The sequence below is a fragment of the Vanessa tameamea genome, chromosome 4, assembly GCF_037043105.1.
Source record: "Vanessa tameamea isolate UH-Manoa-2023 chromosome 4, ilVanTame1 primary haplotype, whole genome shotgun sequence".
NCBI classification, from domain to species: Eukaryota; Metazoa; Arthropoda; class Insecta; order Lepidoptera; family Nymphalidae; genus Vanessa; species Vanessa tameamea.
Window position 1 is genome coordinate 10,413,391 of NC_087312.1, and position 27,422 is coordinate 10,440,812.

General features: G+C 32.6%; 4 protein-coding genes and 2 non-coding genes across 6 annotated transcripts in view; 4 read left to right on the top strand and 2 right to left on the bottom strand.

Moving 5' to 3' along the window:
- Window positions 1-30: 30 nt before the first annotated feature.
- Window positions 31-5,733, bottom strand: LOC113394982 (zinc finger CCCH domain-containing protein 13-like). Its single transcript, XM_026632490.2, has 9 exons — window positions 4,931-5,733; window positions 2,938-4,208; window positions 2,689-2,855; window positions 2,300-2,387; window positions 1,890-2,107; window positions 1,715-1,804; window positions 1,307-1,424; window positions 854-1,194; window positions 31-507 (listed from the first exon to the last, which is right to left on the bottom strand). Exons 1-9 carry the CDS (start codon window positions 5,488-5,490, stop codon window positions 292-294), a joined length of 3,069 nt encoding a protein of 1,022 aa, XP_026488275.1. The 5' UTR covers window positions 5,491-5,733; the 3' UTR covers window positions 31-291.
- Window positions 5,734-6,380: 647 nt separating this feature from the next.
- On the top strand, window positions 6,381-10,014 carry LOC113394992 (pre-mRNA-splicing factor syf1 homolog). The gene is made up of 2 exons (XM_026632501.2): window positions 6,381-6,617; window positions 6,920-10,014. The coding sequence occupies exons 1-2, from the start codon at window positions 6,579-6,581 to the stop codon at window positions 9,407-9,409; spliced, it is 2,529 nt and encodes an 842-aa protein (XP_026488286.1). The 5' UTR covers window positions 6,381-6,578; the 3' UTR covers window positions 9,410-10,014.
- Window positions 10,015-10,336: 322 nt separating this feature from the next.
- Window positions 10,337-12,801, bottom strand: LOC113395002 (F-box only protein 42). Its single transcript, XM_026632514.2, has 3 exons — window positions 12,495-12,801; window positions 11,212-12,389; window positions 10,337-11,138 (listed from the first exon to the last, which is right to left on the bottom strand). The coding sequence occupies exons 1-3, from the start codon at window positions 12,637-12,639 to the stop codon at window positions 10,671-10,673; spliced, it is 1,791 nt and encodes a 596-aa protein (XP_026488299.2). The 5' UTR covers window positions 12,640-12,801; the 3' UTR covers window positions 10,337-10,670.
- A 1,166-nt stretch (window positions 12,802-13,967) lies between these two features.
- The window catches only part of LOC113395011 (mitoguardin), a 50,810-nt gene continuing 37,355 nt past the window's right edge, over window positions 13,968-27,422 (top strand). The window contains exons 1-3 of the mRNA XM_026632526.2: window positions 13,968-14,343; window positions 14,560-14,716; window positions 14,807-14,941. Coding sequence (XP_026488311.2) covers window positions 14,248-14,343; window positions 14,560-14,716; window positions 14,807-14,941 — 388 coding nt within the window. The 5' untranslated portion in view covers window positions 13,968-14,247. The remainder of the gene's footprint in view (window positions 14,344-14,559; window positions 14,717-14,806; window positions 14,942-27,422) is intronic.
- Trnap-ugg (transfer RNA proline (anticodon UGG)) lies at window positions 15,960-16,031 on the top strand. Its single transcript has one exon. It is a non-coding gene; the product is annotated as a tRNA-Pro (tRNA).
- On the top strand, window positions 18,541-18,612 carry Trnap-agg (transfer RNA proline (anticodon AGG)). Its single transcript has one exon. It is a non-coding gene; the product is annotated as a tRNA-Pro (tRNA).

Genomic DNA, 27,422 nt, shown 5'->3' on the forward strand with positions numbered 1-27,422 from the left:
AAAATCTGGGGATCAAATCAAAAGAGAAAATAAAAATATTTCAGAGTCACTTTATTATAATTTTATATAACTTATAAGGATTTTCTATTCACAACAAATGTAAAATAAAATACCTCTATTTTATAGATACTAGTTTCTTACACATATAACATTTCCACAATGTTTTAACTAGTAAACTTACATTTAATTATTATAAACTGAAAACAAGGTCCAAAGTTCAATTTGTTTACAATTAGATTTGTAAATCCACTTGAATCACTTTAAGGTATAATGTTTGAGATAAAGCCTGTGTCAGCCTGTTACAGGTGCTTGCATAAATAAAGCACGAGCTGCATGAAAAAGTGAAGGCTGCGGTGCTACACGTGACTGACCAGTGCGCTCTGCAACTGGCAAATGGCATAGATACCGACGCAACGCCAAGTCGCGCCTTGCACTTAATCCTCGTGTTATTTCACACCCTGATCCAAACAAAACAGCCCGTTGACGTTTACGCTTTTCCATTGCCACCTGCAAAAAACATTATTATTGATTTATCAATTGTTGTAATCCGCGCTGGATCAGAATGGGGTGCGAGATATCGGAATTTAGAGATACGTGGTCCGTCGCGTTGCAGTAGCGTCTCCTCAAAATCTCGTCGGTTCTCGCGAGAAATTACTACTTATTTGTTAGTGTGAATTTGTGACTTAGACTTTGGTTAATAATAAGGTAATATTCTTAAAAAAATCACTTATGCTTAATATTTCTGGGTATTCATTATAGTTCAGTTCCTCACTCAAAAATTTGTCGATTTTCAGTGCTTCTTAATAACTTGTTTAAAATATTAATTTAAAACTATGTATGTAACTTAATATACCTGAATAGTAGCTACTGGATGTAATTTATCAACATCTGTATGTGGTAAGGTAGACTTTTCGTCATTTTTATCTTCATGTTGGCCATTTACTAAATTAGATTTATCATCAATATCTTCTGTTTTAACTATACTTTGTTCTGATTGAAGAGCACTTGCATTTTGCTGTATTATGTTTTGAACTGTTTCTTTCCCAGCCATGTCAATAGAAAGCCCAATTCGAGACAGCACACATTCTGGTCTCCACCTATCCCTTGCACCTCCAGCAGGAGCAGTTTGTTCTCGCCGATGAACATCTGCCACGAGACTCGCCCAATCTACTCCAAGAGCATCACCTAAGCCAGCTAAATTTTAAAATAATATTAATATATCTATTTATACTGAATTTAATTTGTTTTAAAATACATTACTATTTCTTTATGACTTTATAATATTAAGTGACTGTAGTTTACTTACCTCTTGTTCGTTCTTCTTCTAATTCACCATCAGATATTTCTTCAAAGTCTAAATTAGTGACATCTTCATCATCTTTACCCTCCTGTGAATCCTTTTCTTCTCCAGCACCACTGGTATCCTACAAGAAAATATAAATATATTTTAAATAGAAAATGAAATGCTTTATAGTGAAATATACAAAATTTTGTATTTAAATCTATACATATAATAAAATGGGAGTGTTTGTTTGTAATCTTAAAATAACCGCTTTTTACTAAATGACAGATAGCTGATGTAATAAGGAGTAACTTGGGCTATAACAATAACTTTTTTGTTAAATTCAAACGCGCACGAAGCCGCATGCAGAGCTAGTGTTAGAATAAAACCAACATATCCATATGTTAATAAGTTAAGTTAAATTAAATATACCTGAGTTGATTCTTTTTCTGAACACTCTGGTTTCGTTTCTTCAAGAGGTTGTCCAGTTTGACTGCTTTCATCCATGTTTTGGTCAACCATCTAAAATAGATGTGAATGTTAACTCCACGTGAGTTAAATATTTGATTTCAAAATTTAATATACATATACATTTATTAATTCTTACATCTTCTCGTTCAAGAATGTCATCAGGGTCATCACTGATCTCACTTAGATCATCAGGGATAGGTTTATCTTCTGCCTCCTGTTCCTCTGATGGTACTATTGGAGCTGTTTGTGTGGAAGGTGTAATTTCTTTTGAAGTTTCGGTTTCGTTTCTAGGCAAACGTCTCTTATTACCTTCGTTCCTTCCATGGTCGATTCTCCCTCCCCGATTATAATCATCTATATTGTAATTGATTATATTTTACATATTAGTATTTTTATATGTAAGGCTCAATTGTCTAACGGTAAATTATCTACCTTGGGAAATCGAAATCGCAAAATTGTAACTGACCTATTATCATATTATATGTATGTTAGGATCAAAGTGAATGTGTACTCCAAGCATTAAGCTCATACAAAAATAATTAATACCATGCATACGACCGCGGTGAGGGCCAGTTGGATGTCCACGGTGATGCCAACCTTCGACGTCTTGTTCTTTGTCATCCCATTCGTTCATCTAAAAATAGAAACATGTGTCATTGACAAAATTACCCACTTCACTTATTTAAAATAAAAGTTAAAACAAATTCATGAGGCATACCAAAATGAGGATATGGACATCCAAGGAATATATGGGATAGGATATGACAGGGTTTAAAAATTCTTTTGCGATAGTCAATTGGTTCATTCCAGTAAAAGTACTGCAGACAGAGACTTACCTAAGAAAAAAAATTTGAATAATATATGATATGAAGCATTTTAGGTAAAATACGTACTGAAGCATTATTAACCAGCAATATAAGATATGAGAACAGTACCTGAGGCTTGTGTAGTGGCCAGTGACGTTCACGACCCCAATCTCCTCGTCCACGATAATCTTCATTATCCCATTCTTTGTGTGAATGCATGTAGTTACGCTCTCTATCCATGGAACCTGATCTCCCTTCCCAGGAATGATCACGATGAGGGCGTCGGTCATCATATCCTATTAATTAAAATACATTTTTAATTTAATGATTAAAAATAGATTATAAAATACAATATTTAGAATTAAAACATGTGCTAACCTAATTCCACACCCCGAGGATCTCCCATTGATTCCCCAAACATCCTATCATCATCTTCAGGGTACCCTCTAGGAGGACCAGACATATCATAACCTGTGTCGTAATGCCTTTCTCTACCTTGTATATTATATCCAGGTGACCTATCACCTTCTCTAGCGACACCTTCGTAGCGATCGTCAATTCTGTCATAATGTTCAATATTATGTCCATGATCATATTGGTGATCCATGCCAATTTCATAATCTCCTGGATCCCTATCTATACTATCCATTCTGTCTCGCTTGTTTGATCGGTCTCTTTCAAGTCTGTCTTGTTTGCGACCGCCTCTTTCAGAATGTACATCCTGTCGATCTTTTGAATTACTAGAATTTTTATCAGTTTCTAAAGCTCTATTTGAAATAGCTGCAAGTGCAGCAAGCCGTTCTTCTGGCCGAGGAAGTAATCTTTGCATAGGTTTGTTAGGTTTTTCTAACCCTTTGTCACCTCTACTACCACCTAAACCGCGTTCCCGTCCACGTCTTTTCGGATCCTCCCTTTTTGTGTCTTTATTTCTGTCCCGTCCTCTATCTTTTCTGTCATGTCTTTCTTTCTCATCATGTTTATCTTTCTTTCTCTCTAATGATCTCTCTTTGTGATCGCGGCCCCTGTCTCGGTCCCTGCTTAAAGATCGTTTTCTATGTCTTTCTGGACTACCCTCTCTTCTTATTTGTTTTTTAGGTGACACAGGTCGACTCCTTTCAGAACTCTCTTTCCTTCTTGGATCTTTGGGATGAGATCCATGTCTACGAGGAGATCTAGATCTCCCTTTTTTAGGCGATCGGGTACGTGCTCTCACTCGATCTCTTTCTTTTTCACGGTCTTTTTCCTTTTCTTTCTCTCTTTCTTTGTCTTTAGGGCGATCCTTTTCTTTATCTTTTTCTCGCGAGGAATGTGGTGAAGCACTTCTATTTCTGTCTTTCCTTTGTGGTGATTTAATATGCTTTGGAGGATTTTTTGTAGCCACACTTTTGGAAGTTATTGGAGGAGTGCCACCTGATTTCTTGCCTGGTGATAAAGATTTTTTACCAATAGCCTTGGAAAGGTTTTTCTTTTTAGTGGCTTCATGTTTTTTTAACAACCTATCATCTTTTTTTATTACTTTTTTGGATTCACTTTTATCCCTCTTAAGACTGTCATTTTTTAATAACTTCTTTTTAGTAGGAATATCACAATCAGAGGAAGAACTGGAATTTCTTTTTAATTTGCCTTTTTTGAATCTCCTTTTAGTATCCCTAAAATGATTATTGTATTATAAATAAATAATATCATTTTAAATTACATAACATTATAGGAGTTTAGATTATAGACTATATTTTGTAGATATAAAACTGGCTGAATATTTTGATCCAATTGCTATTTATTTTTATATTAATAATTAAATTAATGAAATTAAAAAAATTAACAAAACATTAAAATAATCAAATCTGTCTATAGCTGTGTCCTATAGATTTTTTTACAATGTTAGTCTACTAGACTAATTTGCTCTGATGGTTAGTAGCCACAGGCACTTATAGGCACTACAAGAAATATTAATGTCTCACGTCCTAGTCTTTATTATCATCATCAATACACCACCAAGTCTGGAAACTAAGATGTTATATCCTTGGTGCCTGCTGTTACACTAGCTTACTACCCAAAAGGGCTTGTACCAAAAAATAGCACCAAAACCAATGAAAAATTAGCACTTTCCACTTTAACTGTGTGTCACTTTGTTATACAACTAATATATACTTTTATGATTAATTTATAACTAATATTTTAGAATACTATGCTTATATTCTATTTATTTGCAATCTTAGATCTAAAAACACTTAATCAAACATATTACACGAAAACGACTCATGCACTCAATTAGACCTGGAATTAGTATATTTTTTTTCATATAGCACCCAAATCAATGAAACTTAAAAAAAAAATCTGCTGAAATAATCAAGTAACATTGAACTTTTAATACCTGCCAGAAGAAGAGGATGAACTGCTGCCATCTGAGGAAGACGATGATACACTGGATGAGGTAGAGCTCCTTGATGAAGATGAGCTAGATACTGTTTTCTTTTTCTCTTTACGCATATCTTTAGTTGAGTCCTTTTTCATTTGTAACTCTAATTCACGCTGTAATTGCTGTCTTCTTTTCTCAAGAACATCTGTATCAGCATATTCTAAGTCATTTTGGTCCCAATTGTCTATCTCACCATCAGGGCTACGACCTGATCTAACAACTACTGTAGAATGCAATCGGTTTTTACCATCATCTTTCACAAGACGTTTCTGCTCTGTATCTTTATTTGCCGCACGTTGTTTTGATGGACTTATTAAAGTATGCGTTGTAGCAAACTTACAATTTTTTCCGTAAGCACAACTGCCGTGTTGAGACCACTGTCTACAATATTCTGTAACTTTTTTTGCACTAGATGATTTTTTTGTACCGAGACGTTCAAACACACTAGGTCTATTCGATAGGTCTTTCGTTTTCGGTAACTCCACAGTAATTTTTCTTTTTCCTTGTTTTGACATTATAGTGAAAATACATTGGTCTCACCGAAATCGTTTGTTAAAAAAACACATCCCCTTTCACAAAGAATGATAACTAAAGACAATATTTTTACTTCATTACAAAAACAATATTTTACTTAGTTAATTATGCACTACTTTTTATATATCTTGTTTATTTTATTATTGATTGTAAGTCATCAACATTAGTTAAATTTAGGTTAATGGCGTTATTGTGCCAAGTGCCAACTGCTAAGATTTTAGAATTAGATATTTAATAGCAATAGAACAGATTATTTAAGCAATACTGCCAACCAATATCAAAATAAAGATGCAAAATACTAACATAGAAATAAATAGAAATAATAAATGTGTATCTTCATCTGTTATTTTATATGATAGTAAATATAAAATAAATAATGTTAGATATTATTGATAAGCATTGATAAAACACAAATGGGTTTCCTATGTAGCTAAATTACGGCCCAATACCATTGACATAATATGTAGTACATATAATTCAATGGCCAATACTGTTAAATTAAATAACTACTTAAATCTAAAAATAATTACTCTAATTAATTAACTGTATAAATATAAATTATACTAAAACATTACATTTAAAACCTGACCAACTATTATTGGCACTCTTTTGACAAGGCAACCCGATAATCTTGGATAGGAAAAAAATCCTTAATTTCTTAATAATTCAATTAAATAACAATTTAGTTTATGTCATTAACAAAAAAAAAACAATATTTAAAGCTAATGTAAACTATTATAGTACTAGATCAAACTTCAAATTGAGAGCATAAAATTGTAGAAATATTAAAAGGAATGGAGAAACTCTTTATTGACAATTTGACAATTTGACAATTTGAATTTTGATTTTTGACAGACGACGGAATCGACGAATTAAAGCTGTAGTTATTAGTTAACCTAATCCATAGCATCAATAACAATTTTTTACTTATTTGATATTTAGTGTGATTTATTTAAGGCGTGTATTTGAAACTTTCTGAAAACAATTGTTAAAAGAGCAATAGCAATTTATAAATAATTGCTGTGTTTATTTTATTTTGAAGCATTTTAAACAAACACTACAAACCAAAATGCCATTACTTGATGGAAAAGAAATCGATATATTTTTCGTAAGTTATATATTGTTCAGTACATATCTATTACAAATTGTGATTGTATGAATTTTTTCAATTATATATTTTTTGTTTTAAATTAAGTTCCTACTTGCTAGTATTGTTTCTTTACTTGTGTTTAGGGTATGGTCATCTCGGTAACAAAAACTAAGTTTCCTTAAATTAATTGTATAGGTAGTTTATAATTTTAGAATAATTTAAAAGATGTAAGATCAACAAATTATAGCAGGATAACAAATATTATAACTTCTGCTCACTACAACAATAGAAATTTTAATTTATGTTTTCATATTTTTCAGAGCGAAGAAGACTTACCATATGAAGAAGAAATATTAAGGAATCCTTTTTCAGTCAAACATTGGCTAAGGTATATAGAACATAAAAAAGCTGCCCCTAAAAATGAAGTTAATATGATTTATGAAAGAGCTCTTAAAGAGTTACCTGGCTCTTTCAAACTATGGTACAATTACTTAAAGTTAAGAAGATCTCAAATAAGAGGTCGCTGTGTAACTGATCCTGCTTATGATGATGTTAATAATTGTTTTGAAAGGTCTTTAGTTTTTATGCACAAAATGCCTAGAATATGGATGGATTACTGTACCTTTCTAACTGACCAGTGCAAAATAACAAATACAAGAAAAGCATTTGACAGTGCTTTGAGGGCATTACCTATTACCCAACACCATAGGATTTGGCCATTGTATCTTAAATTTTTGAAGAAACATTACATCCCTGAAACAGCAGTTAGAGTATTCAGAAGATACCTTAAGTTATGTCCAGAAGATACAGAGGAATATATTGACTACTTAACATCCATAGAAAAGTTAGATGAAGCAGCTGTTAAATTAGCTCAGCTTGTAAATAACGAAAATTTCCAGTCAAAGCATGGAAAATCCAATCATCAACTCTGGAATGAGTTATGTGAACTGATCTCTAAAAATCCTGATAAAATTCATTCGCTTAATGTTGATGCTATAATTAGAGGTGGGCTTAGACGCTATACAGACCAACTGGGACACCTATGGAACTCTTTAGCAGACTATTATGTAAGAAGTGGTTTATTTGAACGTGCAAGAGATATTTATGAAGAATCTATACAAACTGTTACAACTGTAAGAGATTTTACTCAAGTCTTTGATGCCTATGCTCAGTTTGAAGAACTAAGTTTAAGTAAAAAAATGGAAGAAGTTGCTAAAAAAACAAATCCTACTGAGGATGATGATATTGATTTAGAACTAAGACTTGCAAGGTTTGAATATTTAATGGAGAGACGGTTACTTCTTCTCAATTCTGTGCTTTTAAGGCAAAATCCACATAATGTTGCTGAGTGGCATAAAAGAGTAAAGCTCTATGAAGGAAAACCGCATGAAATAATTGATACATATACAGAAGCCGTTCAAACAGTTGACCCCAAATTAGCTGTAGGAAAATTATATACTTTATGGGTTGGATTTGCTAAATTTTATGAAAGTAATGATCAAATTGATGATGCAAGATTGATTTTTGAAAAAGCAACTCAAGTAAATTATGCTAAAGTTGATGATCTAGCATCTGTTTGGTGTGAATGGGCAGAGATGGAAATCAAGCATGAAAACTATGAAGAAGCCCTAAAATTAATGCAGAGAGCTACTGTTTTACCTAGTAGAAAAGTTGCTTATCATGATGATAAAGAAACCGTACAGATGCGTCTTTATAAATCTTTAAAAGTGTGGTCTATGTATGCTGATTTAGAAGAAAGTTTTGGTACATACAAATCTTGTAAAGCTGTATATGATCACATTATTGATTTAAAAATAGCAACACCCCAAATAATTATTAATTATGGTCTTTTCTTGGAAGAACATAATTATTTCGAAGAAGCTTTTAGAGCATATGAGAAAGGAATAGCACTTTTTAAATGGCCAAATGTGTATGATATTTGGAATACATATTTGACTAAGTTTTTGAAAAGATATGGAGGGACAAAACTTGAAAGAGCAAGAGATCTATTCGAACAATGTCTTGAACACTGTCCACCAGAGTTTGCGAAATCAATATTCTTATTATATGCTAAGTTAGAAGAAGAACATGGTTTGGCAAGACATGCAATGTCTGTGTATGAACGGGCTGCAACTGCAGTTCTTCCAGAGCAAATGTTTGAAATGTTTAACATTTATATTAAAAAAGCTGCTGAGATCTATGGTGTTCCAAAAACGCGACAAATATATGAAAAAGCCATTGAAACTCTTCCTGATGAAAGAGCCAGAGAGATGTGCATACGTTTTTCAGAAATGGAAACAAAACTTGGAGAGATAGACAGGGCTAGAGCTATTTATGCACATTGTAGCCAAATGTGTGACCCCCGTATCACAGCTGAATTTTGGAATACTTGGAAAGAATTCGAAGTCAGACATGGAAATGAGGATACAATGCGTGAAATGCTCAGAATAAAGAGAAGTGTACAAGCCACATATAATACTCAAGTGAACATGATGTCAGCTCAGATGTTGAGCTCAGCTGCGCAAGCGGCGGGTACGGTATCTGATCTTGCTCCAGGCATGAAAGATGGCATGAGAATGTTAGAGGCAAAAGCTGCAGAAATGGCAGTTCAAAGCAAAGGTAATATAATGTTTGTAAGAGGGGAAACTCAAGGTCTTAAAGAAAATGATAAGGTTGTCAATCCTGATGAAATTGACATTGATGAGGAAGAATCAGAAAACAGTGGAGATGATGATGAAGAAGTAGCTCCTGTTCAGAAAAAAGATATACCAGCTGCTGTTTTCGGAGGTTTACTTCCAGAAAAGGAATAATTTTTTAAATAATAAAAATATATTCTTTAATTTAAATAATAAAACAAGTTTAATTTATCAAGCTAACTTAGCAACAATTTTATACAAAAGCAATTTATCTATTTACAAGGAAATCACAGAAATAATGTATTTTTGTTTGAATTAACTAGATAAATGTATTCTTTGACAAGTCATGTATAATAGCAAGTTGCATTTTAGTTATTATTTCACATATCCTTGCAAAACGAAATTTTATCAACATCATTTGAAATTAATGTTACAAACAAAATTTGTATTTTAATGTATTTATAAATTCATTGAAAGCAAATATAGCCTTATAGACTAATTGGCAGTTTTAATTCTTGTACTAGCCTTTATTATTATTATTATAAGCTATTCCTGTATCACTTAAGTTATTTGATGCAAGGCATGTATTTCATAATGGAAATGGAATAAAATAACATAGATGCTGACATATTGAGTATCCCTAGATAAATAATGTAAGTGATACTTGAAAAGCTCATACTAACAATATTATGAACACTTGTGGTTCATTTAATCATAAAATTGTATTTATTTAAAGCCTGGAAAGAATAATATTATGTTATACATCAATAAATATTGTTTTAAGGAATTAGTATTTCATACAAAGGATAACTTTAACTAAATTCTAATATTAGTATGGGATATATCAGATGCGTGACATGTACTTATGAGATTATTCCAATGGCACAAACCCCTTTTTTACGTTTTTTTTTTTCTAAATAATACAGATTACATTTATAGTCTCACATTTAGGATATAACTTTTTTGTAATTTTGTTTTTATTAATATTTGGTATCAAATATGTAATAAGCTTTACCATATTAAAATTATTGTTTTTGAGATAGTCATCCATAAACTTATATACTTATATTTGTTTGTTAATTATCATTACTATTAAAAGTGTTTTGGTTTCCCTCTGATGAAATAATCATTTATATAGATTATTTAAGTGTTAAAGCATGAAGAAGTGATTAAAAGAGCATTTTTCCACTTGAAAGCTAATATTAATTGTATTGTAATGTTTACTGTTATTTCATAAACTATACATTGATGCACACATTTAACAGATTTTCAAATTTGGTAAGAAATTTAAGGAATACCAAATCCAATTTAAAACACCAACACTTACAACATTGTTATAACAAAAAACATGAAATTATTGATTGCCTTAGCTTTAGTCACAACACAATGTAGAAAAATATTTAAATTAATACAGAGAGTAAAGCAATTATTGAGTTTAAATGATGTCTCTAGGTGGTGAAATGAAATGTAAGGAATTAGAATACATGTTCTGTTGTTCAGAGTAATTCAAAATACTTATATCATTGTGTACACCACCAAACATTATTAATTCACCATTGCCCTTGACTAAAGAGTACATAACTAACTCTTCAGGTGCACCATGCATTTCACCAAGACGGGGACATAACCATGACACAAAATTTAATGAATTTCCATCAACTACTGTAGAAATATCCAATACATGCATTGCAAGAGTATTTCGTTTTATTTTCTTAACAGCTGGAGGTCTTTGTTGAGGATTATCAGCAGGTGGTTCTATCCTATTTTCTAAGTGGGCTATTTGCCGTTGATTAATGAGATCATTTTCTGGTGGTGCATTACTACCAGCAGAATCACAAGCAAAAGCAGCCATTCTGTATTTATTAGCTTCTTGTAATTGTCTGACTATTTTCATTCCTTTATTCTGTAATTAATTTATAATTAATTAGTATGTCAATTATTGTAAAATAAATAAAAAATGTAATTTAGTACCTAACCTTATTTTTACTTCTTCTCAGAGCTGATTCTTTTTTAGAAATGTCAAATGTGTTATTTTGCCTTACTTCAGCACTGGAACTAGCAATATTAGCATCCTGATTAGTATTTAATATTCCCAAATTAAGAGATTGATCATTTTCATTACTAGGTCCAGCTGTTGGTTCGTTAATTGGATTTCGTTGCCTGGGCAACACTCCACGCCTTCCATTGATATTTTGGTCTCTATCTAATGGTCTTTGTAAACTTTGTTCAACTCTCACAGAAACTGGTGCCCCTTCCCTATTATGGTTTGATAATCTAACAGCTGATGTCACTAATGGCTTAGCACTATTCCATCCATTTCTACTCCTACTCAGACTTACAATTTTGTCTCCAACTCTACACGCTGGGTTACACCATATATTAGCAGAAGCCCATTCTTTATTTTTAACAGCTATTTCTTTCCATGTCCATATAGGACCTTTCATGGTAAGTATCCAACAATCACTATAAACAAAGCGATTTTGTAAAGTTTGCACACCCCCTAATAGCATAAGTCTGTCACAGTCCAGCTTAATGAGTGATTGAGCATAGCGTGGAGATGGTCGAGGCTTGGTTGTTGATTGTTTTCTCCAACTAAATGTTGACATGTTTAATACCCATACATCATTTGAACACTGCATTTGGAAAATCTGAGCAGGTGACATAACTAAGCCACCAAACACTATCATTTCATCATCTTTCATACATGCAGAATGCCCTGCCATAGGAGGTGGAGGATTTGTTGCATTAATTAATATCCATTTATTAGTTTTAACACAGTAAAAGTGAATATCATTAAACATTGTGACATTTTGGTAATATTGTGAGAGAGATGGATAAGTCCAACCCCCAAAAACAATTAAATAATCTTTATAGTTAACCATGGTTGTATATGCTTTGGGAACAGGATATGTGCCTGTTGCGAGTGGTCTGATCCATTGTCTTTTAGACAAGTCAAATCTCCACAAATCATTAAATGATGTTGCATTTGTAGTACAGCCACCAAAAATATACATATTGTTCTCAAGAATACATGCTGCATGCGAAAACCTTTTTGTTATAGTAGGTACTATATCTGTAGCTGTTACATTCTTCCACAATATATTGAACTCGCCTACAGCTTTTATTAATTTTATAGAAGTTTTATGTAAGACATCTGGAAAAAAATCGAGATATTTTGTAAATAAGTAACACCTATGTTGAGAAACCATGACTGTACTGTTATGATGTTCCTATTTTGTACATGTTTTAATTCACTTACTTTGAGCACAACCACACCATCGTTTACAAACACTCTTACAGTTCTGTAAATCTTTATATGGTGGTAAAAAGCTTAATATGAATTCTAATACTTCATCGGGGAGGTCCTCGATAGTTATTTGTAATGTTGGATCTAAAGTTTCCATTTCAAAATTTAAATCACTGTTATCGTAAAATGTTGTTTCTCCATAGTTCTTTCAGATGAAGAAAGTTATGTGAGATAAAAACACAAAAAGAAACATGTGTTGTTGTACGAATTTAGTTTCAGAATCAGTCTGTTTCTATTTTATCTATAATTTAATACTTAAATGACATTAATGACAATTATAACGACAGAATAAAAAAATTACGCTCGGACTCTTATTATAGAGTGAGGAATATATTATTGTATAATATATAAAAATCGTCCCTCATAATGTATGAAATTTAAATCGCGCTACTGAAGCAAAAGAGTACAATTTGAAGGAAGTATTAGAATACTGTAGATATTTAGTAAATTATACACAATTTATCTATGTTACCAAAATTTATTAATACCAATTAATCAACCACATATATTTTAATTCCAAATTATAAATTTTGAATTACCTAGCCTAGACATTGAAGCGCGATTTTGGTAGTTTTTAAAATTATTTTTTTAAATATTTTTGTAGAAACCTTTTTGGGGTGAAGACCCATATGATATAACTCTCTACACTCCGTATGTCTAAGAGTGGAGTGTGAATGGACGAAATCATGATTATTCTTCTTTTTATACGACAAAATTATTGCAATATACCATGACTGTTTTATATGATTCGACAGCATTGCATGATACTGATAGCGTACATAATAGATAGATATACGGTAGTCAAGACAAAAACACTGTAAAACATAATGTAATCCATTATACATTCCTCGATATGGACGCACTATGAATTCAGCTAAAATTTTAGTAATACGAATTTTAGGTGAAATATAAAAAGTGATAATAAAGTTCATTTTAGGTATATTTAAACCATAATGTTACGTGCGATTGCGCAATCCTGCTCCTATACTCTTGAGGATGGAAAGAGAATGATAATAGTATATGTATTTATAATTTTTATTGCGAAAACTTACTAAAAGGAAGTCGGTTAAAAAAATGTAAACTACTGGAGGTATCTTCTAAAGTCAGATGTTTCTTCAATGTACAGAACATTATCCTGATATAATATAATTGATTGCTAGTGTGAATACTTAAGGTACTCTGTTTTTAATTAAAGTTTTCATCTTACAGATTTTAACGATCATTTTTGCCGAATAGAAAAGAGTTGCCGCATAGCATAATATATGATAACTCAACATAGTTATAGCATTAAAAACAGGTGAATGTACTCTATACTACACGTAAATTTGTAATTTAACACTTGCTGGTGGATAAAGCTAATATAATTATACCTACTGAAATGCAAAATCTTTCTGAACCAGAATATTGTCTTTGTCAAGTGTCAATTCTTAATGTCAATCAGTAACCGGGAATATTCAAGTTAAACTAGAAAGGTACTTTGTATTTCAGAGAAAGCAAAGCTAATAATGGACTTTAAGAAAATGAACTAGATAAAATACTTTTTCTATCTAGTTGCAAGTTTATTGATGTGGTATAAATAAAAATCTTTTATCTGATATATTTTTGACTTAGTGGCATGTGACAGATAACCTAAGTGGATTTAACTTGTAATTAAAACAGTGGAAACAGGAGACTTTTTGATATTATTGAGTGAATCAAGTGCAAAATGCAACAGATATTAAATGCCAGTCCTTTTATTGATAAATTAAAGCATTTTCAACAAGTATTATCATATAGAATTCAACTGACAACATCACAAAAGGTAACATTTAATTATAATTTACATATTAAAACACAATCAAATAAAATTACGTTTTATCTTTTTCACTATTCGTTTTTAATATTATTATAATTCAATATACATATATTACATATACAGTTTGTTAGGTAGGTTTTGACACATCACAAGAACATTATTGATAACATTATTGTAAAGAGAAGCTTTGTTATTTTTTCAAAATTGTATATTAAATGTCAGGTTATGCTATGGAGCTTAGGAGTGGTTGGTACAAGTGCAATGGTGGTAGGCATCCTTTCAAGATATCTTGCAAGAAGGCGAGCAAAACCAATTTTTAACCCAAGGATACAAAGGGCAATAAACAAGAGACTGTCAAGGATGAGAAGTCCAAATGGAGGTATTAACAACTCAACTCTAAAAAATATATTATTATTTGTTGTAATTATTTTTGTGTAAAACCTTTAATCTAATATGATTTTTGCCACAGGTATGGGATCTGTTGCAAGCAGTGGGGGCCGAAGTAGTCCACTTGGCTTCAGTGAGAGGCTTTCAATGGCATCTGGGTCTATTGGTTCTGGTGGAGATGCTGCATCTCTCTCTCCACAGCAGCTTGGAGTAATGGGTAAGTCAGCTTGTATGTTTCAGTAGTAGGCAATCTGATGTAAAGAAGATTATGTAATGTTTCATAATAGAAATAAATAATTTTGTTCTTAAAAAAATAAAAGTAAATTTAATATTAAAATTACACAAAGGGTGTATAACTCAAAAAATTGAAGCGCCATCTAATGAGGAATAGCGATACTTCAAAGTATATAAATTTTTCATCATGTAGTTTGCAATTAATCTAAAAGATGGAGCTCTAATACATTTTATTCTTACAACTTCACTTTCCTTCTTCTTAGTAAATAGGTATTTAAATAATTCCTCAAAGTAAAAATGATTATCTCTATTTTTTTTTGTATAATCCAAACACAGCTCTCTAGAGGTTTCAAGTTTTTTATTTGTTATATGTTTCAAGGTTTTAATATTGCAAGGTAAAACATTAATAAAATACTTTACTGTTAATCGTACTTTTAGAAAATAATATATATTTTGTTTTAGTATCGTTTACATTAAGCCACATAAGAAATTATATTTTTAAATTTATTTAAGTTAATTTCTATTGCAAATTTTGTATAGGTTTTTTGGTTATATAAACGATTAAATAAAATACATCGATGTAATCGCCTTGATTACATCGACTTGCAATTATTATTATTAACAATAATATTTAGTGAACATGGAGATTGCAATTAATTGATATTTACCTTAAGACGTTTATTTTATAGAACATTCGAATCATAAAAACCGTTAATAACAATTCGTTATAATCGTATCCAAATTTGTTACATTAATAAAATTGAAAATACCTAACTTAATACCGAAGTATAACCGCGATAATTATTGTGATCTTATCTAAATGACCTTTAAAATGTTGCCTGTTATATAGTTGCAAATTACAAAAATTAATTCCTGTTAAACGTTTTTATAGTATTTATTGAATGTTGATTTAATAAATATTTAAATATAACCTTTAAATTATTCTTAGTCAATACCCCACGAAGGCCAGTAAGATCATATAATTCACATTTCAAATGTATGGCTCGTTGGTCTAGGGGTATGATTCTCGCTTTGGGTGCGAGAGGTCCCGGGTTCAAATCCCGGACGAGCCCATCTTTTTATTTTTGTCGTCAAAGTATCTTACAAGATTTTTTTTATATGGGAAATAAAAAAAAAATCTTTTCATAGTCATTACAGTACTGAAGATGATTAATTAAATACATTTCGTCTTTACTGTCCGTTAAAAGTGAAGTTTTAATGAGTTTGTTGTCTAAGATCTATACCTAATCTATGGTCTGTCTACATTTTTAAGAAATTTCTCACATTACTGTTACTTATTTCTAAATATTTTAATATTTTTTAAGTACACGGCATATTTACGGTTATGAAAACAAGAAAAACCTGAGTACATAGGTAATTGTCTGATAACATTTTTCCCGCACTGGAACTGTACATTTTGTTCTGATCAACGTATAAAAAATTTTACCTGGTATTAGAAAACTTAACAAAATGTCAGTATCATTTTTATCAATTGTATCATGTTAAATTAAAAATATTATTGACATGAAACAGTGTCACGGCACTAGATCTCTGTCTATTATAAATATGGCGAGTTATGTTTAGCTAATCGTGCGATCAGTTCTATTAGCATGTTTTTTTCTGCTTGTTTTCAGTACTGATTTACAGTTATTTTATTAAAAAAAAAAAAATTATCTTCACGGCTCACTATATACGTCCGACAATTTGGCATATTTGCATTAACAAATACTTATTCAAATATAACGTGGATGAAATATCGAGCACAGCTGGTTTTTTAATATGGGAAGTAAATTTCGTAAACTAGGTACATAGAACTGTCACAGGCACTGATCGTAATTAATTTTATTTCTACAACTGACATACTTTTATTTACAAACAGAGATCTTTTTATGTAGCTTCTACGAATCATTAGTTGCGAACCAATATCAATAAGTCCACTGAGAACCCTGGGACATTACGGCTCTGTTTTAACTTCGCGACACGTTCGACCTACTGACAATTGTAGGACATATTTGCATACTTTAATAAAAATTGATTAAATATATTACAACGATTAAAATGTTGTTTATATACGGAAAAAAATGTATATAAGTCTTATACATAATATATGAATATTGACATCGTTTTTCGTTTCTACAGATTAATAATTTTTAAAGACAACTATTTATTTCCTAAATCATAATTACTAAAGCCTATGCATTTGTATGATTTGTTTTATGATACATTATTATTAAAACGGATTCAGTTTATAATTTTTAAATGAAAAAACAATATAAAATATACTAAAAAATGTTTTCACTGCTATATTGTACTCGTAAGTACTTAAACCGAAATTAGAATTGCTAACAATATTATTACCTTTTTGGTGTCTCTGTAGCCGAGTAATAAATACCGAGACGTCTGGCACGAGATAATATACCTCTCAAAGTTCTTTGCACGTTTTCGTTCCACTTACTAAGTGAGTTCCATCTATGAGATTACATGGGAATAAACTTAAAAATTAAAACTTATGGTACACATTCATGCGATGAGAGGCGCTATGAGCTAAATCCATAAAAGTTTCTTTCTTAATTCAGCAAATGAAATTTACTTATATTTTTTATATCCATTCAAAAAATCATTTACTTTTTAATATATATTCTTTTTGTATCCAAATTCATATTGGCTTAAATATTTTTTATTATTGCAATTACTATTAAACGAAGTATAATTAAATTATCGGCCAATATAAGCTTCACAAAAGATTGATCTCTGATAAAATCTATTGTTTATAAGATAAGGCAAAACTTGATAATGATGTCTATAAAGTTTAAATATTTATTAATGCTATCAACATAAAATGCTAATATAACTTCTTTTTTTCTGATTTAGAAATCAGATCTTTTACATAGAGTATTAGAGACGATTTTTGTGTGTGATTATTTTTAGTTTTGTATTCAGTACGTGTCTACTGGTGATCCTGAGAAAGAATAATAGATAAGGCATGATTTGACTTAAACAAATGTTATAAAATAATTAATATCGCTACCTATAAAAACAATCACTACTTAATAATGTGATTTGATTTTAGTTAAATAATTCTCGTATTTGACAATATTGTTGCAAATTATGAGCATGTTTAATAAATACATTTCTTTAAATCGTTAAATTAAAAATAAATTAAATTTTTGTTTATATACTCGCTCCGATTTTTTTTAGTTGCTTAGCATATTAAAAACTTATTATTAAGTTTGTTAATTTATTGTAGTTTATTTAAAATTATATATTATAAAATGCCTAAAATATATATATATATATATAAATTTCGTATCAGCGGTTTTCGAAACGTGGCTGAGCATTTTATTATCTAATTTTGCTGTCATGACTTCATACTTCCACTACTGTATAATAGATGGAGCTGTAGTTTCGTTAACTTTACCTATTTATACTTTTAGGTTATTTTATAAATGACATAAATGTTGCTTTCAAGATTCAAATTATATAAAAATATATGGTAATAAAAAATATACTTTAATCATATTTTATTATCATACCAATGTGAGTTATTGTATTTAATCAACATTTTCGATGCTTTGCCTAAGCGGCTCGTTGGTCTAGGGGTATGATTTTCGCTTAGGGTGCGAGAGGTCCCGGGTTCAAATCCCGGACGAGCCCAAATTCTTTTTTTTTTAAAATTTTATTTTTATAAGAAAAATATTTTTTTTTGTAATCTATATATCTTTAAAAATGTAGAAACTATTTATATAAAATACCTATAGAGACACTCCACTAAAATATATTTGAAATAGTTGTAGGTTATTAATACGTCGATATTATCAAGGAGGTAAAGTAAGCAATGTTATATTTGTAGACATAACTTATAAGTAACATACTCAAATAAATGTGTTTAAAACACACAGTTGAAAACTATCAAAGTTCAGCTACAATTAATTTAAATATATTTAACGTTACCAGTGCAGGGTTACTGATTTCTTTGACGGCAAGACCTTAGTAAATAGACGAGGGAACACTAAAGTATACGAGCCCTTTCTCTCCGATCGTTTCCCCCGGCAGGTTGGGAATAATTAAAGAGCCTCCAGCCCTAGCTGTGCGCTAGCCCTAGCTCAAATGTCTCCACAAAGGGAGCTGAATGCGCCGCGGGTGAAAAGGATTGCCCGCTATTTACACAGCGCTTTCCTTGCACGAATTCACATCTTGGAAAATTTTAAATCCTCGTAAACTGACGAGGACATCTCGAGGCGGCTTCCTCTTTAAAAATGTACTTTGCAAAGATTTTGTATTTTGAATTGATGTTCGTACTTTTCCATTAAGAAGTTTTTATAAGATATGTACGTATGTATATATTATTTTATTATTAGTATGTTCCTATATTGTACTTACAATTTGATTAAAATGTCAAAACTCTTGTTTTATGTGAAACTTTTACATTTTTCAACATATATAATTATATCGTATCAGTCTATTAGTCGTGTCAGCTTTCGCCATCGGCAATCTTTTTCAAGCTACATTACTTTAATTCAGATTTCAAATTTTTTTTTGTATAAATTAACATCATTCGCTCGTTTCCCGTTCCATCCATTTATCTGGGGTCGGTGCAATGCATACACTGCACGAAAAAAATGATTTGACAGACTTTTACGCCAACCCTCCTTTGGGATACTTTTGCTGGTAGATTAGTTCCTCGCTACTATACGGTGCTGATGGTTGAGGCGCTCATATGCTCGATTGGATATATTTAAAAGTACAATTAGTCAGCTCTTTTTACAACCACAAGTTGAGTTGGTTTGCGTTTATTTTATTCAGTCGGCACAGATTATACTCTTAATATTGAATTGAAAAAAAAACTCATGGTGTAAATTATACCGTAATGTACATTAAATGTCTCTTTATAAAATTAAATTTAATGTAGTTGTTGTTCTTAAAATGTATTTTTTATCATTGTCTAGATATGTTTATAAAAAATAACAAAATTCTGTTTCTGAGAACAGTGGAGATAGTAAACATTTTTCTACTCTCCCGTCTGACACCTGGCGACAGATATAAATAACCTCTCGAGACGATACATTTACTATAGCGAATCTCATTACTACGAGTGCACTATTTGCGGAGTATATTTGATTCTAACATCGGCTGTTTTTAACAGACGTTGCTTGTATAGGAAAAGTATAAAATAATATGATATTATGGTGTAGCTAGGTGGATAATGGTGCAGTTGTGTATTGAGAAAAAAAATACGTATATTTTTATCAATATACTATTTATAAATTGTAACAACAAAACTGTTTCTTTACGCGTCAGAGCATGTGTAATTAACGATATTCGTTTGCGCCACTTCTATTACTTTTAAAACAGTCATTAATATATGTATGTCAATAATATTCGTCTAGTCATCATTTGATATGGCTGATATGGGAATATAATCTAGTTTAATAAATAAGTAATTGCTTTGGCCCTGGTGAACAGCAACACTTCTCCTACGATAGCTACGTGACTATTTCTATATAGACAGCTCAGATACCAGTCTGAATATATTGAAAAAAAAAAGGCATTAGATAGTCCATTTATTGGGAGAGGCTATATTTAAAAATAAGAAAGCTGTGGATATTTATGTTTATTAAGAGATTTTATTTTGTATTATCTTACCTATGCGGGTAAAATATTTACGTAGAGTCGTGGCAATGACAGAAATACCTTCTTACCAATGCGCCACCAACTTTGGGAACTAAAATCATATATCTCTTGCGCTTGTTGTGATTGGCTCACTTCAATCCACGACAATTTTATGTCAATACATTTATTTTGGTAAAATATCTTATGTGTGAGCTTTGACCCAAATGGGCTAGCTTAGCTATGGCTAAGATATCTATACCACCAAGTATATACATATCTAAATTTTACTTTGAAATCATGTACAATACACGTAAAGCATCCGGGTTCGTCGTCTCTTGGGTCGCATGGCGAATACCTAATTATGCCGAAATATACTTTTATTATTATAATATATATATACGAGTGCTTAGTACATATGTATGTACGATTTATATATATACTGATTTTAATAAATTCCTAAGTGTGTATTTATTATTATTATTATATTGTTATTTTACTTTTTCTCTCTTATGAGGTAACTAAATCCTACACACACGGGCCGTAGCCAAGCGCTAGTAGGAGCTAGGTAATGGCAGCTGAGATGGATGAAGTCGTAAGGAACTTGCGGGTGAGGCGGCAAGTGTTGAGGATTACTGCCTTTTGGAGTAAATGATTAGTGTGATGAGGAATGTGTAATATGTCAAGGCTGCGTTGTAGGCTTTTGGGTACGACCCCAGTTGATGAGATGACTATGGGAACAATATGGATAGTGTCTGCACGCCACTGACGTTTCAGTTCTATTGCTAAGTCTTGATATTTACTAAGCTTTTCCGAAATTGTCGACTGTATGTTGTGAGTGTTAGGGATAGCTATGTCAATAAGATAAACATTTTTTTTAATTTTGTCATGTAATGTGATATCGGGTCTATTGAAATGTATTGTTTTATCTGTTATTATGGTTCTATCCCAGTATATCCTGTATCTGTTATTTTCTAGTATGGTGTCGGGTTTGTATTTATAGTATGGGATCTTCTTATCTATAAAATTATATTTGTGTGCGAGATGTTGGTGTATAATAGCGCTCACTTGGTCGTGCCGATGTTTATAATCAGTTTGCGCAAGGGCTCGGCAGGCAGAAGTTATATGTTGAATGGTTTCAGGATTAGAATGACAGTGTCGGCATGTATCTGATTGAAGATTAGAGGTGCGTATTATGTGCTTCTGGTAGTTCCGGGTGTCAATGACTTGATCCTGGATCGCTAACATAAAAGCTTCCGTTTCAGGAAACAGTTCACCACGCCTCAGCCAAGCGTTTGACGCTGCTTTGTCAACATATGATTGCTGTAAATCGTGGTGGTGTCTTCCATGAAGGGATTTCTGTCTCCATAAAGCAGTTTTTTCGTTCAAGTCAGTAATCCGTTCGTTTTTTTGCGGGTGTCGGTCTTTAAGGTTTAGTGGGGTGAAGCGTTTGTCTGCGAGCGTTACTGTTTCATGAAGTGGAGAGTATACTGAGCGTTGATGGAAGTAGTGTCTCAAGGATGTAATTTGCTTGTTATGCAGATTGACTATATCTATTAAGCCTCGTCCGCCTTCACCTCTGGGTAGAGTCATTCTTTGGACACAAGATCTAGGATGGTGTTTTCGGTGGGCAGTTAGAGTAGTATTAATCATACGTTGAAGGTTGTGGAGCTCACATTGGGACCAGTTAATTATGCCGAAAGAATATGTAAGTACCGGGATTGCGTAACTATTGATTGCTTTAAATAAATTGTGGGAGTTGAGTTGAGATCGGAAAAGGATATTTAGGCGATGTTTGAACTTAGTTTTAAGGCTATTTTTTGTTTCTTTTTGTTTAATATTTCGAGCTTGTTGAAAGCCTAAGTATTTATAAGTAGCTTCTTCTTCTAAAGGTTCAATAATATTTCCTGATTCTAAAATGTAGCTATTTGGGACGATTTTTCCATTTTTGACCGAAAATGTTTTACACTTATCTATTCCAAATTCCATGTGTATGTCCCTTGAGAAAGTTTGGGTGATGTCTGCAAGGTGATGTAGTGATTGTATAGTGTCACTGTATAACTTAATATCATCCATGTACATGAGGTGTGTGAGAGTGGTGTCTTTGTGTGGAGTCGTAATAATGTAGCCGAGATTGGATTTTTGGAGCATATTGGAGAGAGGGTTTAGCGCTAGACAAAACCACAGTGGGCTAAGGGCGTCGCCTTGAAAGATTCCTCGTCGTATTAAGATGTCAGGTGTTTCAGTATTAGCATGTCCCGTGATTTTAAGAGTTGTTTTCCAGTTTTGCATAGAGTTTTCAAGGAAATAAATAAGTTGTGGGTGAATTTTATAGTGTTGTAATACATAAAGAAGCCAGCTATGTGGTATGGAGTCAAAAGCTTTCCTGTAGTCTATATACATGGTATTAATATTTTTTTTCTTAGAAATAGCATGTTTCATTGTTACTGAGTCTATTACGAGCTGTTCTTTGCAACCTTGTCTACCTTTTCGGCATCCTTTTTGTTCTTCAGCAAGAATATTGTTAACGGCAATATGTTCGTGTAGGAGTTCAGTGTTACATCCTGTAAGTATTTTGTAAATAGTTTGCAGGCAAGTAATTGGACGATATTTAGCTGGATTTTGTTGGTCAGTGTCTTTTGGTATCATGAAGGTAAGGCCCTGTGTAACGAAGTGCGGCATTAAGTTTGGTGTTTGAATGAAATTGTTCATGTGTTTGTGTAGTAATGAATGGGTTGATGTGAACTTTTTATACCAATAGTTGTGTATATGGTCGCTACCAGGTGATTTCCAGTTGTGCGCCTTATTGAGTACTCGCATGAACACTTCTACAGATATATGTTCAAAATTCATAGGTTCGATAGAATTAATTACTTCGTGATCTGTAACTAGCCACGCAGCATCTGTATTGTGACATACTGGATCACTCCATATGCTAGACCAGAAAGTATGTATTGCATTGGCTGGTGGTGGTGTTATGTCTTGTGTATTTGTACTTGTGTTGCGTTGTGTGGCAGATGACAAGATTCTATAAAACTTTTTCTCATTATTAGAGAACTGTGTGTTTTGTGATTTTCTAAGAGTGCAATTTAAATATCTTTTTAGCCTACTAGATGCGGCATTTAGTTTTTGTTTGAGGGTGTCAAGAAAATGTTCGTTACTTGAGTTAGGTTCTTCATGTTGAGAGTGTATTTTGTATTTATTTTTTATCGCTTCTACTAGTAAGGTAAGCCTATTTGTCTTATTACCGTTAATATGTTCTGTGAGTCTTCCGATGTCTCTTCTGAGATCCTGTATCTTTTTCTGTAACCTTTTCTGCCATGCGGGTACTCTTTTCTGGAGTTGGCAAGGTTGGCTGGTTATGTCCTTAATGTTAGTTCCGTTGCAGGTAGCTGCTGTGTAGGCAGCACAGTAAATAAGAGTATGAGTGGTCACAAAATCTTGTTCGACTGAAATATGTTGAGGCAGTATTTTGGTGTTAATGACATTAATAATTTGGGCTAGTTTTCTTGAGCTGTTTTGTTTTGGTATGTAGGGACGGCTAATTGGGTTGGTGTTTTGAAATTTTTCTAATGTAATGTTGTATTGTTTTTTAATTTTTTCCACATCTAGATAATAAGTGGTTTGGTCCTGTTCAGCTATGGCAGAGATGTCTAGTATTGGTTGTGTTTGTGGTGATATATGTGGGTGGTTGTTATTTTCTGCGGGTGCCGCATTTTGTGGTATAGTCAAGTGTTGTGAAGTATTTTCAAGATGGTTACGACGCAAACGAAGATCGTTTGATATTTCTTCACGGATTTCTTTAAGTTTTTGATCACTAATCATTTTGTTATTTAAAATAACTCGAAGCTGATCTGATATTCGTTGTTCACTTACTTCTGATAATTCGGGGTGTTCTGCGATTACCGCTTGATGAAGGGGTTGACGGTAAGCTGATCTATTTTCTTCTAATTCTGTAATTTTGTAGTAGTTTCTAATAATGGTTTCATTATACTCAGTGGTCCATCTTCTTCTCTGCCTTATACCTTGTTGGTGGCTATTGTGTATTTGCATGCTTAAATTAGTTTGAGTATTTTGTGTTCTATCTTGGTTGTTGGTTTGTTGTAGGCTCTCTGTTACTTCTTGTTTTATTTGTTCTAATATTTCTTGGGGAAGCAATTTATTTCTGACTATAGCTCGGCATTGGTCACCTAGTCTCTGTCTAGATGCCTCCATCTGAGGAAATTTTAGTGAAAATTCGTGGTGTAGATGAGCAAGGTATATTTTACTTGTGTTTAATTTTGTGGCAATGAGGTACGTGCGCCAGATGAATTTATTCATATCGTCTGACCATCTTTTACGCGCACGGTTTGTGCCTGTGGCGGATGTAGGTTCAATGGCATGTGCCTCCTGCACAACATCCACAGACATAGGTGAAATTATGTTTGATCTTGAAGAAACCTGGTATGAAAGTGGAGATGAACTAGGTGATTCATATGAATTGAAGGGTGAAGGTGAAGCTGAAATTATTTCGTTAAGCATATCGGAGTCCTTTTCGCGTTCTGCTTGGGTCATATGCTGGGGGCGAGTCGAAGGGGTATTTGTTTCGTTGCCCAAGGGGTCGGCTGTAGCTTCTACGTTGTGAGTCCGCCTGTTCAACTCACAGCGATCGGCTGTAACATTTGTGTTGATGAGTGCCCGCCTGCTCAGCTCCTCACCACCGATGGTTCGCATGCTGTAGCATCCAGCATCGGCTCCAGATGCGCCCCGGCGAACCCCGGGAAGCGGCCGTAAATTGTATTCTCTTTTACTCATCTCCATTTGGGTTTTGGGTTCGGGACCGTTAGTTGTGAAGGGCATAGCCAAGGTATTAGCGGCTATTAAATTTATGTATCTCCTGTTTCGTTTATTAACAGGGTATATATGGTTTAGTTCTTGATGACCATTTATACCTTCCCTTAAGCCCCCCCACCACGACAAGGTGGTCCCCTGGGGGGGTTATTATTATTATTATTATACCTATAGAGTCTCAACTTTTGATATACATACATATACACATTGTACTAATCTTTCTGAAGCTTGCGTCATCTTGCCTTGGTATTTCTTAGGAATTTGAACTGTCTAATCGTTAACTCCTAAATCAATATATTATGTTGGTCGATAAATAAATGCTATCTTTTAAAATAATTTCAATAGAAATTATATGTTGAAAGGGCTTTGGAAGTTATCGTGAAGGATTCGAACTTTTATTATTCAAATTTTAATCAATCGAATCAACCATAAACAATGAATGTTTGTGGTTGATTTCGAGTCTGTGGATGTGTTTTTGTGTTTGTGTAAAACGTAAATTAAATTCGCCTCGTTATTCTCGTGTATTGAGCACAAATTGTGGGATCGATTTCAATCCAATTTCACCCGTGGCGAATTGCATAATGAAGTTTTTGCTATTTATGTTATGTTAAAACACTCTTTGCGGGAGTGTAGCGATAGTCTGAGAACATTCAATCGCATAAATTGTTGCTAAAGGGAAAACCTAAAAGTCGTAGCAAGGCAAGACAGTCGGAGCCTTAATGGACGAAGGAATCTACTGTTAGCATAATAGTGGAGTTTGTTTTTATGAACTCCATTTGTATAGACGTTCTAGACTGTAGTAAAATGATTTATTTTATAGCTCATTGCCGACCGTGGAACGTTTGAGACGCACCCAACTTTACGCTTGTAAATGTCAGTGCCGTGAACTTTAGATGGACGCTGGCATTATTTCAGTCGTAATATACAAATATAAACCGTATAATTTTCCAGAGACATGCACTCAAGGGTGTCTTAAAATAATTCTATTTATATATTTTATGGTAAAAAATAGATCATGAAAGTAAAAGACTGTAAATGTCTCATTGCGTGGTGAAGGCCTACTTTTCTGGTATGACTATCCAAAAACATCCTATAATTTGGAAGGCATGTTACACTTACGTGCATGATATGAGTTAATATATAGAATATTGACAGGAAAAAAGCGGTATTTACCTGAATTTGTACCATCGATGTTCAGTTCCAATTACTATCCACTATGGTAGCTATGCCAATGTAGTCGCTTGGCCCCTGGGATCCACAGCGAGCCACAAACGATTTTTCTGTTTCAAAATTCTGTTCTTCGAAAAGGATCCTCGGAGCGATTCTTCCTTTTTTTGGTATTGAAGCCCGAAAGGGCTTGTTACTTCACTGCCCTCCCGTCTCAGGTGATAACTTGCTCTTCCATTAACTACTATATAATATATTGCTTTGATTTTTTGATTGAATTTTAAGCCTTGTATTTATACTTATTACTATGAGATCTAACCCAGCCGTTACCTATTTTAGTGAAAACAGGAATTTTACGTAATTTAGCAGTAAGTCAGTTTGTAGCTTCCATCTAATTCTTGATAGAGAAAGAAAATATTCGAAGTTGAGTATTTCAAGGACTATATAATATGCTATGTAAACCTGCCCTCGTTGTTGGAACGCGTCGAAATGACCGTGTTTGGGATGTTCGGAAATAAGTTTCGGAGCTGCAATATTATTTTTTATTTTATCCATATTACATAGTAAAGAAGGGTCTTATGTTCAAAAGTAAATCACGCTTGATTTATTGAGCGATCCCAAAAGCAATAAGCCGTTAGGAAAAATTCTATTAAAATACCAAACCTTTAGGCTTTAGCCTGTTCCTGTATAGTCTGAACATTTTCTTGTTTTTGTTTCTTAAATACTAGGTACGTTATATCGAGGGTTAGGTTATTAAAAAGCGAGTTAGTCTTCCATTGGTTTGATGTGATATTGTAACCCTGTAAGCTGTAAGAATTTACTTCGTATCTCGCACTACGAAGTGAATTCTAACTGCAAAA

What these genes read in the sequence shown, in the direction of transcription:
- LOC113394982 (XM_026632490.2), bottom strand. Translation starts at nt 5,490, where the DNA reads ATGTCAAAACAAGGAAAAAGAAAAATTACTGTGGAGTTACCGAAAACG. An exon ending in TCATCCTCTTCTTCTGGCAG is followed by an intron (nt 4,209 to 4,930) that starts GTATTAAAAGTT and finishes TAATCATTTTAG; the next exon opens with GGATACTAAAAGGAGATTCA. An exon ending in CAGAAAAAGAATCAACTCAG is followed by an intron (nt 1,425 to 1,714) that starts GTATATTTAATT and finishes ATTTTCTTGTAG; the next exon opens with GATACCAGTGGTGCTGGAGA.
- LOC113394992 (XM_026632501.2), top strand. Translation starts at nt 6,579, where the DNA reads ATGCCATTACTTGATGGAAAAGAAATCGATATATTTTTC. An exon ending in AAGAAATCGATATATTTTTC is followed by an intron (nt 6,618 to 6,919) that starts GTAAGTTATATA and finishes CATATTTTTCAG; the next exon opens with AGCGAAGAAGACTTACCATA.
- LOC113395002 (XM_026632514.2), bottom strand. Translation starts at nt 12,639, where the DNA reads ATGGAAACTTTAGATCCAACATTACAAATAACTATCGAGGACCTCCCC. An exon ending in ATGGTGTGGTTGTGCTCAAA is followed by an intron (nt 12,390 to 12,494) that starts GTAAGTGAATTA and finishes ATTTTTTTCCAG; the next exon opens with ATGTCTTACATAAAACTTCT. An exon ending in TGAGAAGAAGTAAAAATAAG is followed by an intron (nt 11,139 to 11,211) that starts GTTAGGTACTAA and finishes AATTAATTACAG; the next exon opens with AATAAAGGAATGAAAATAGT.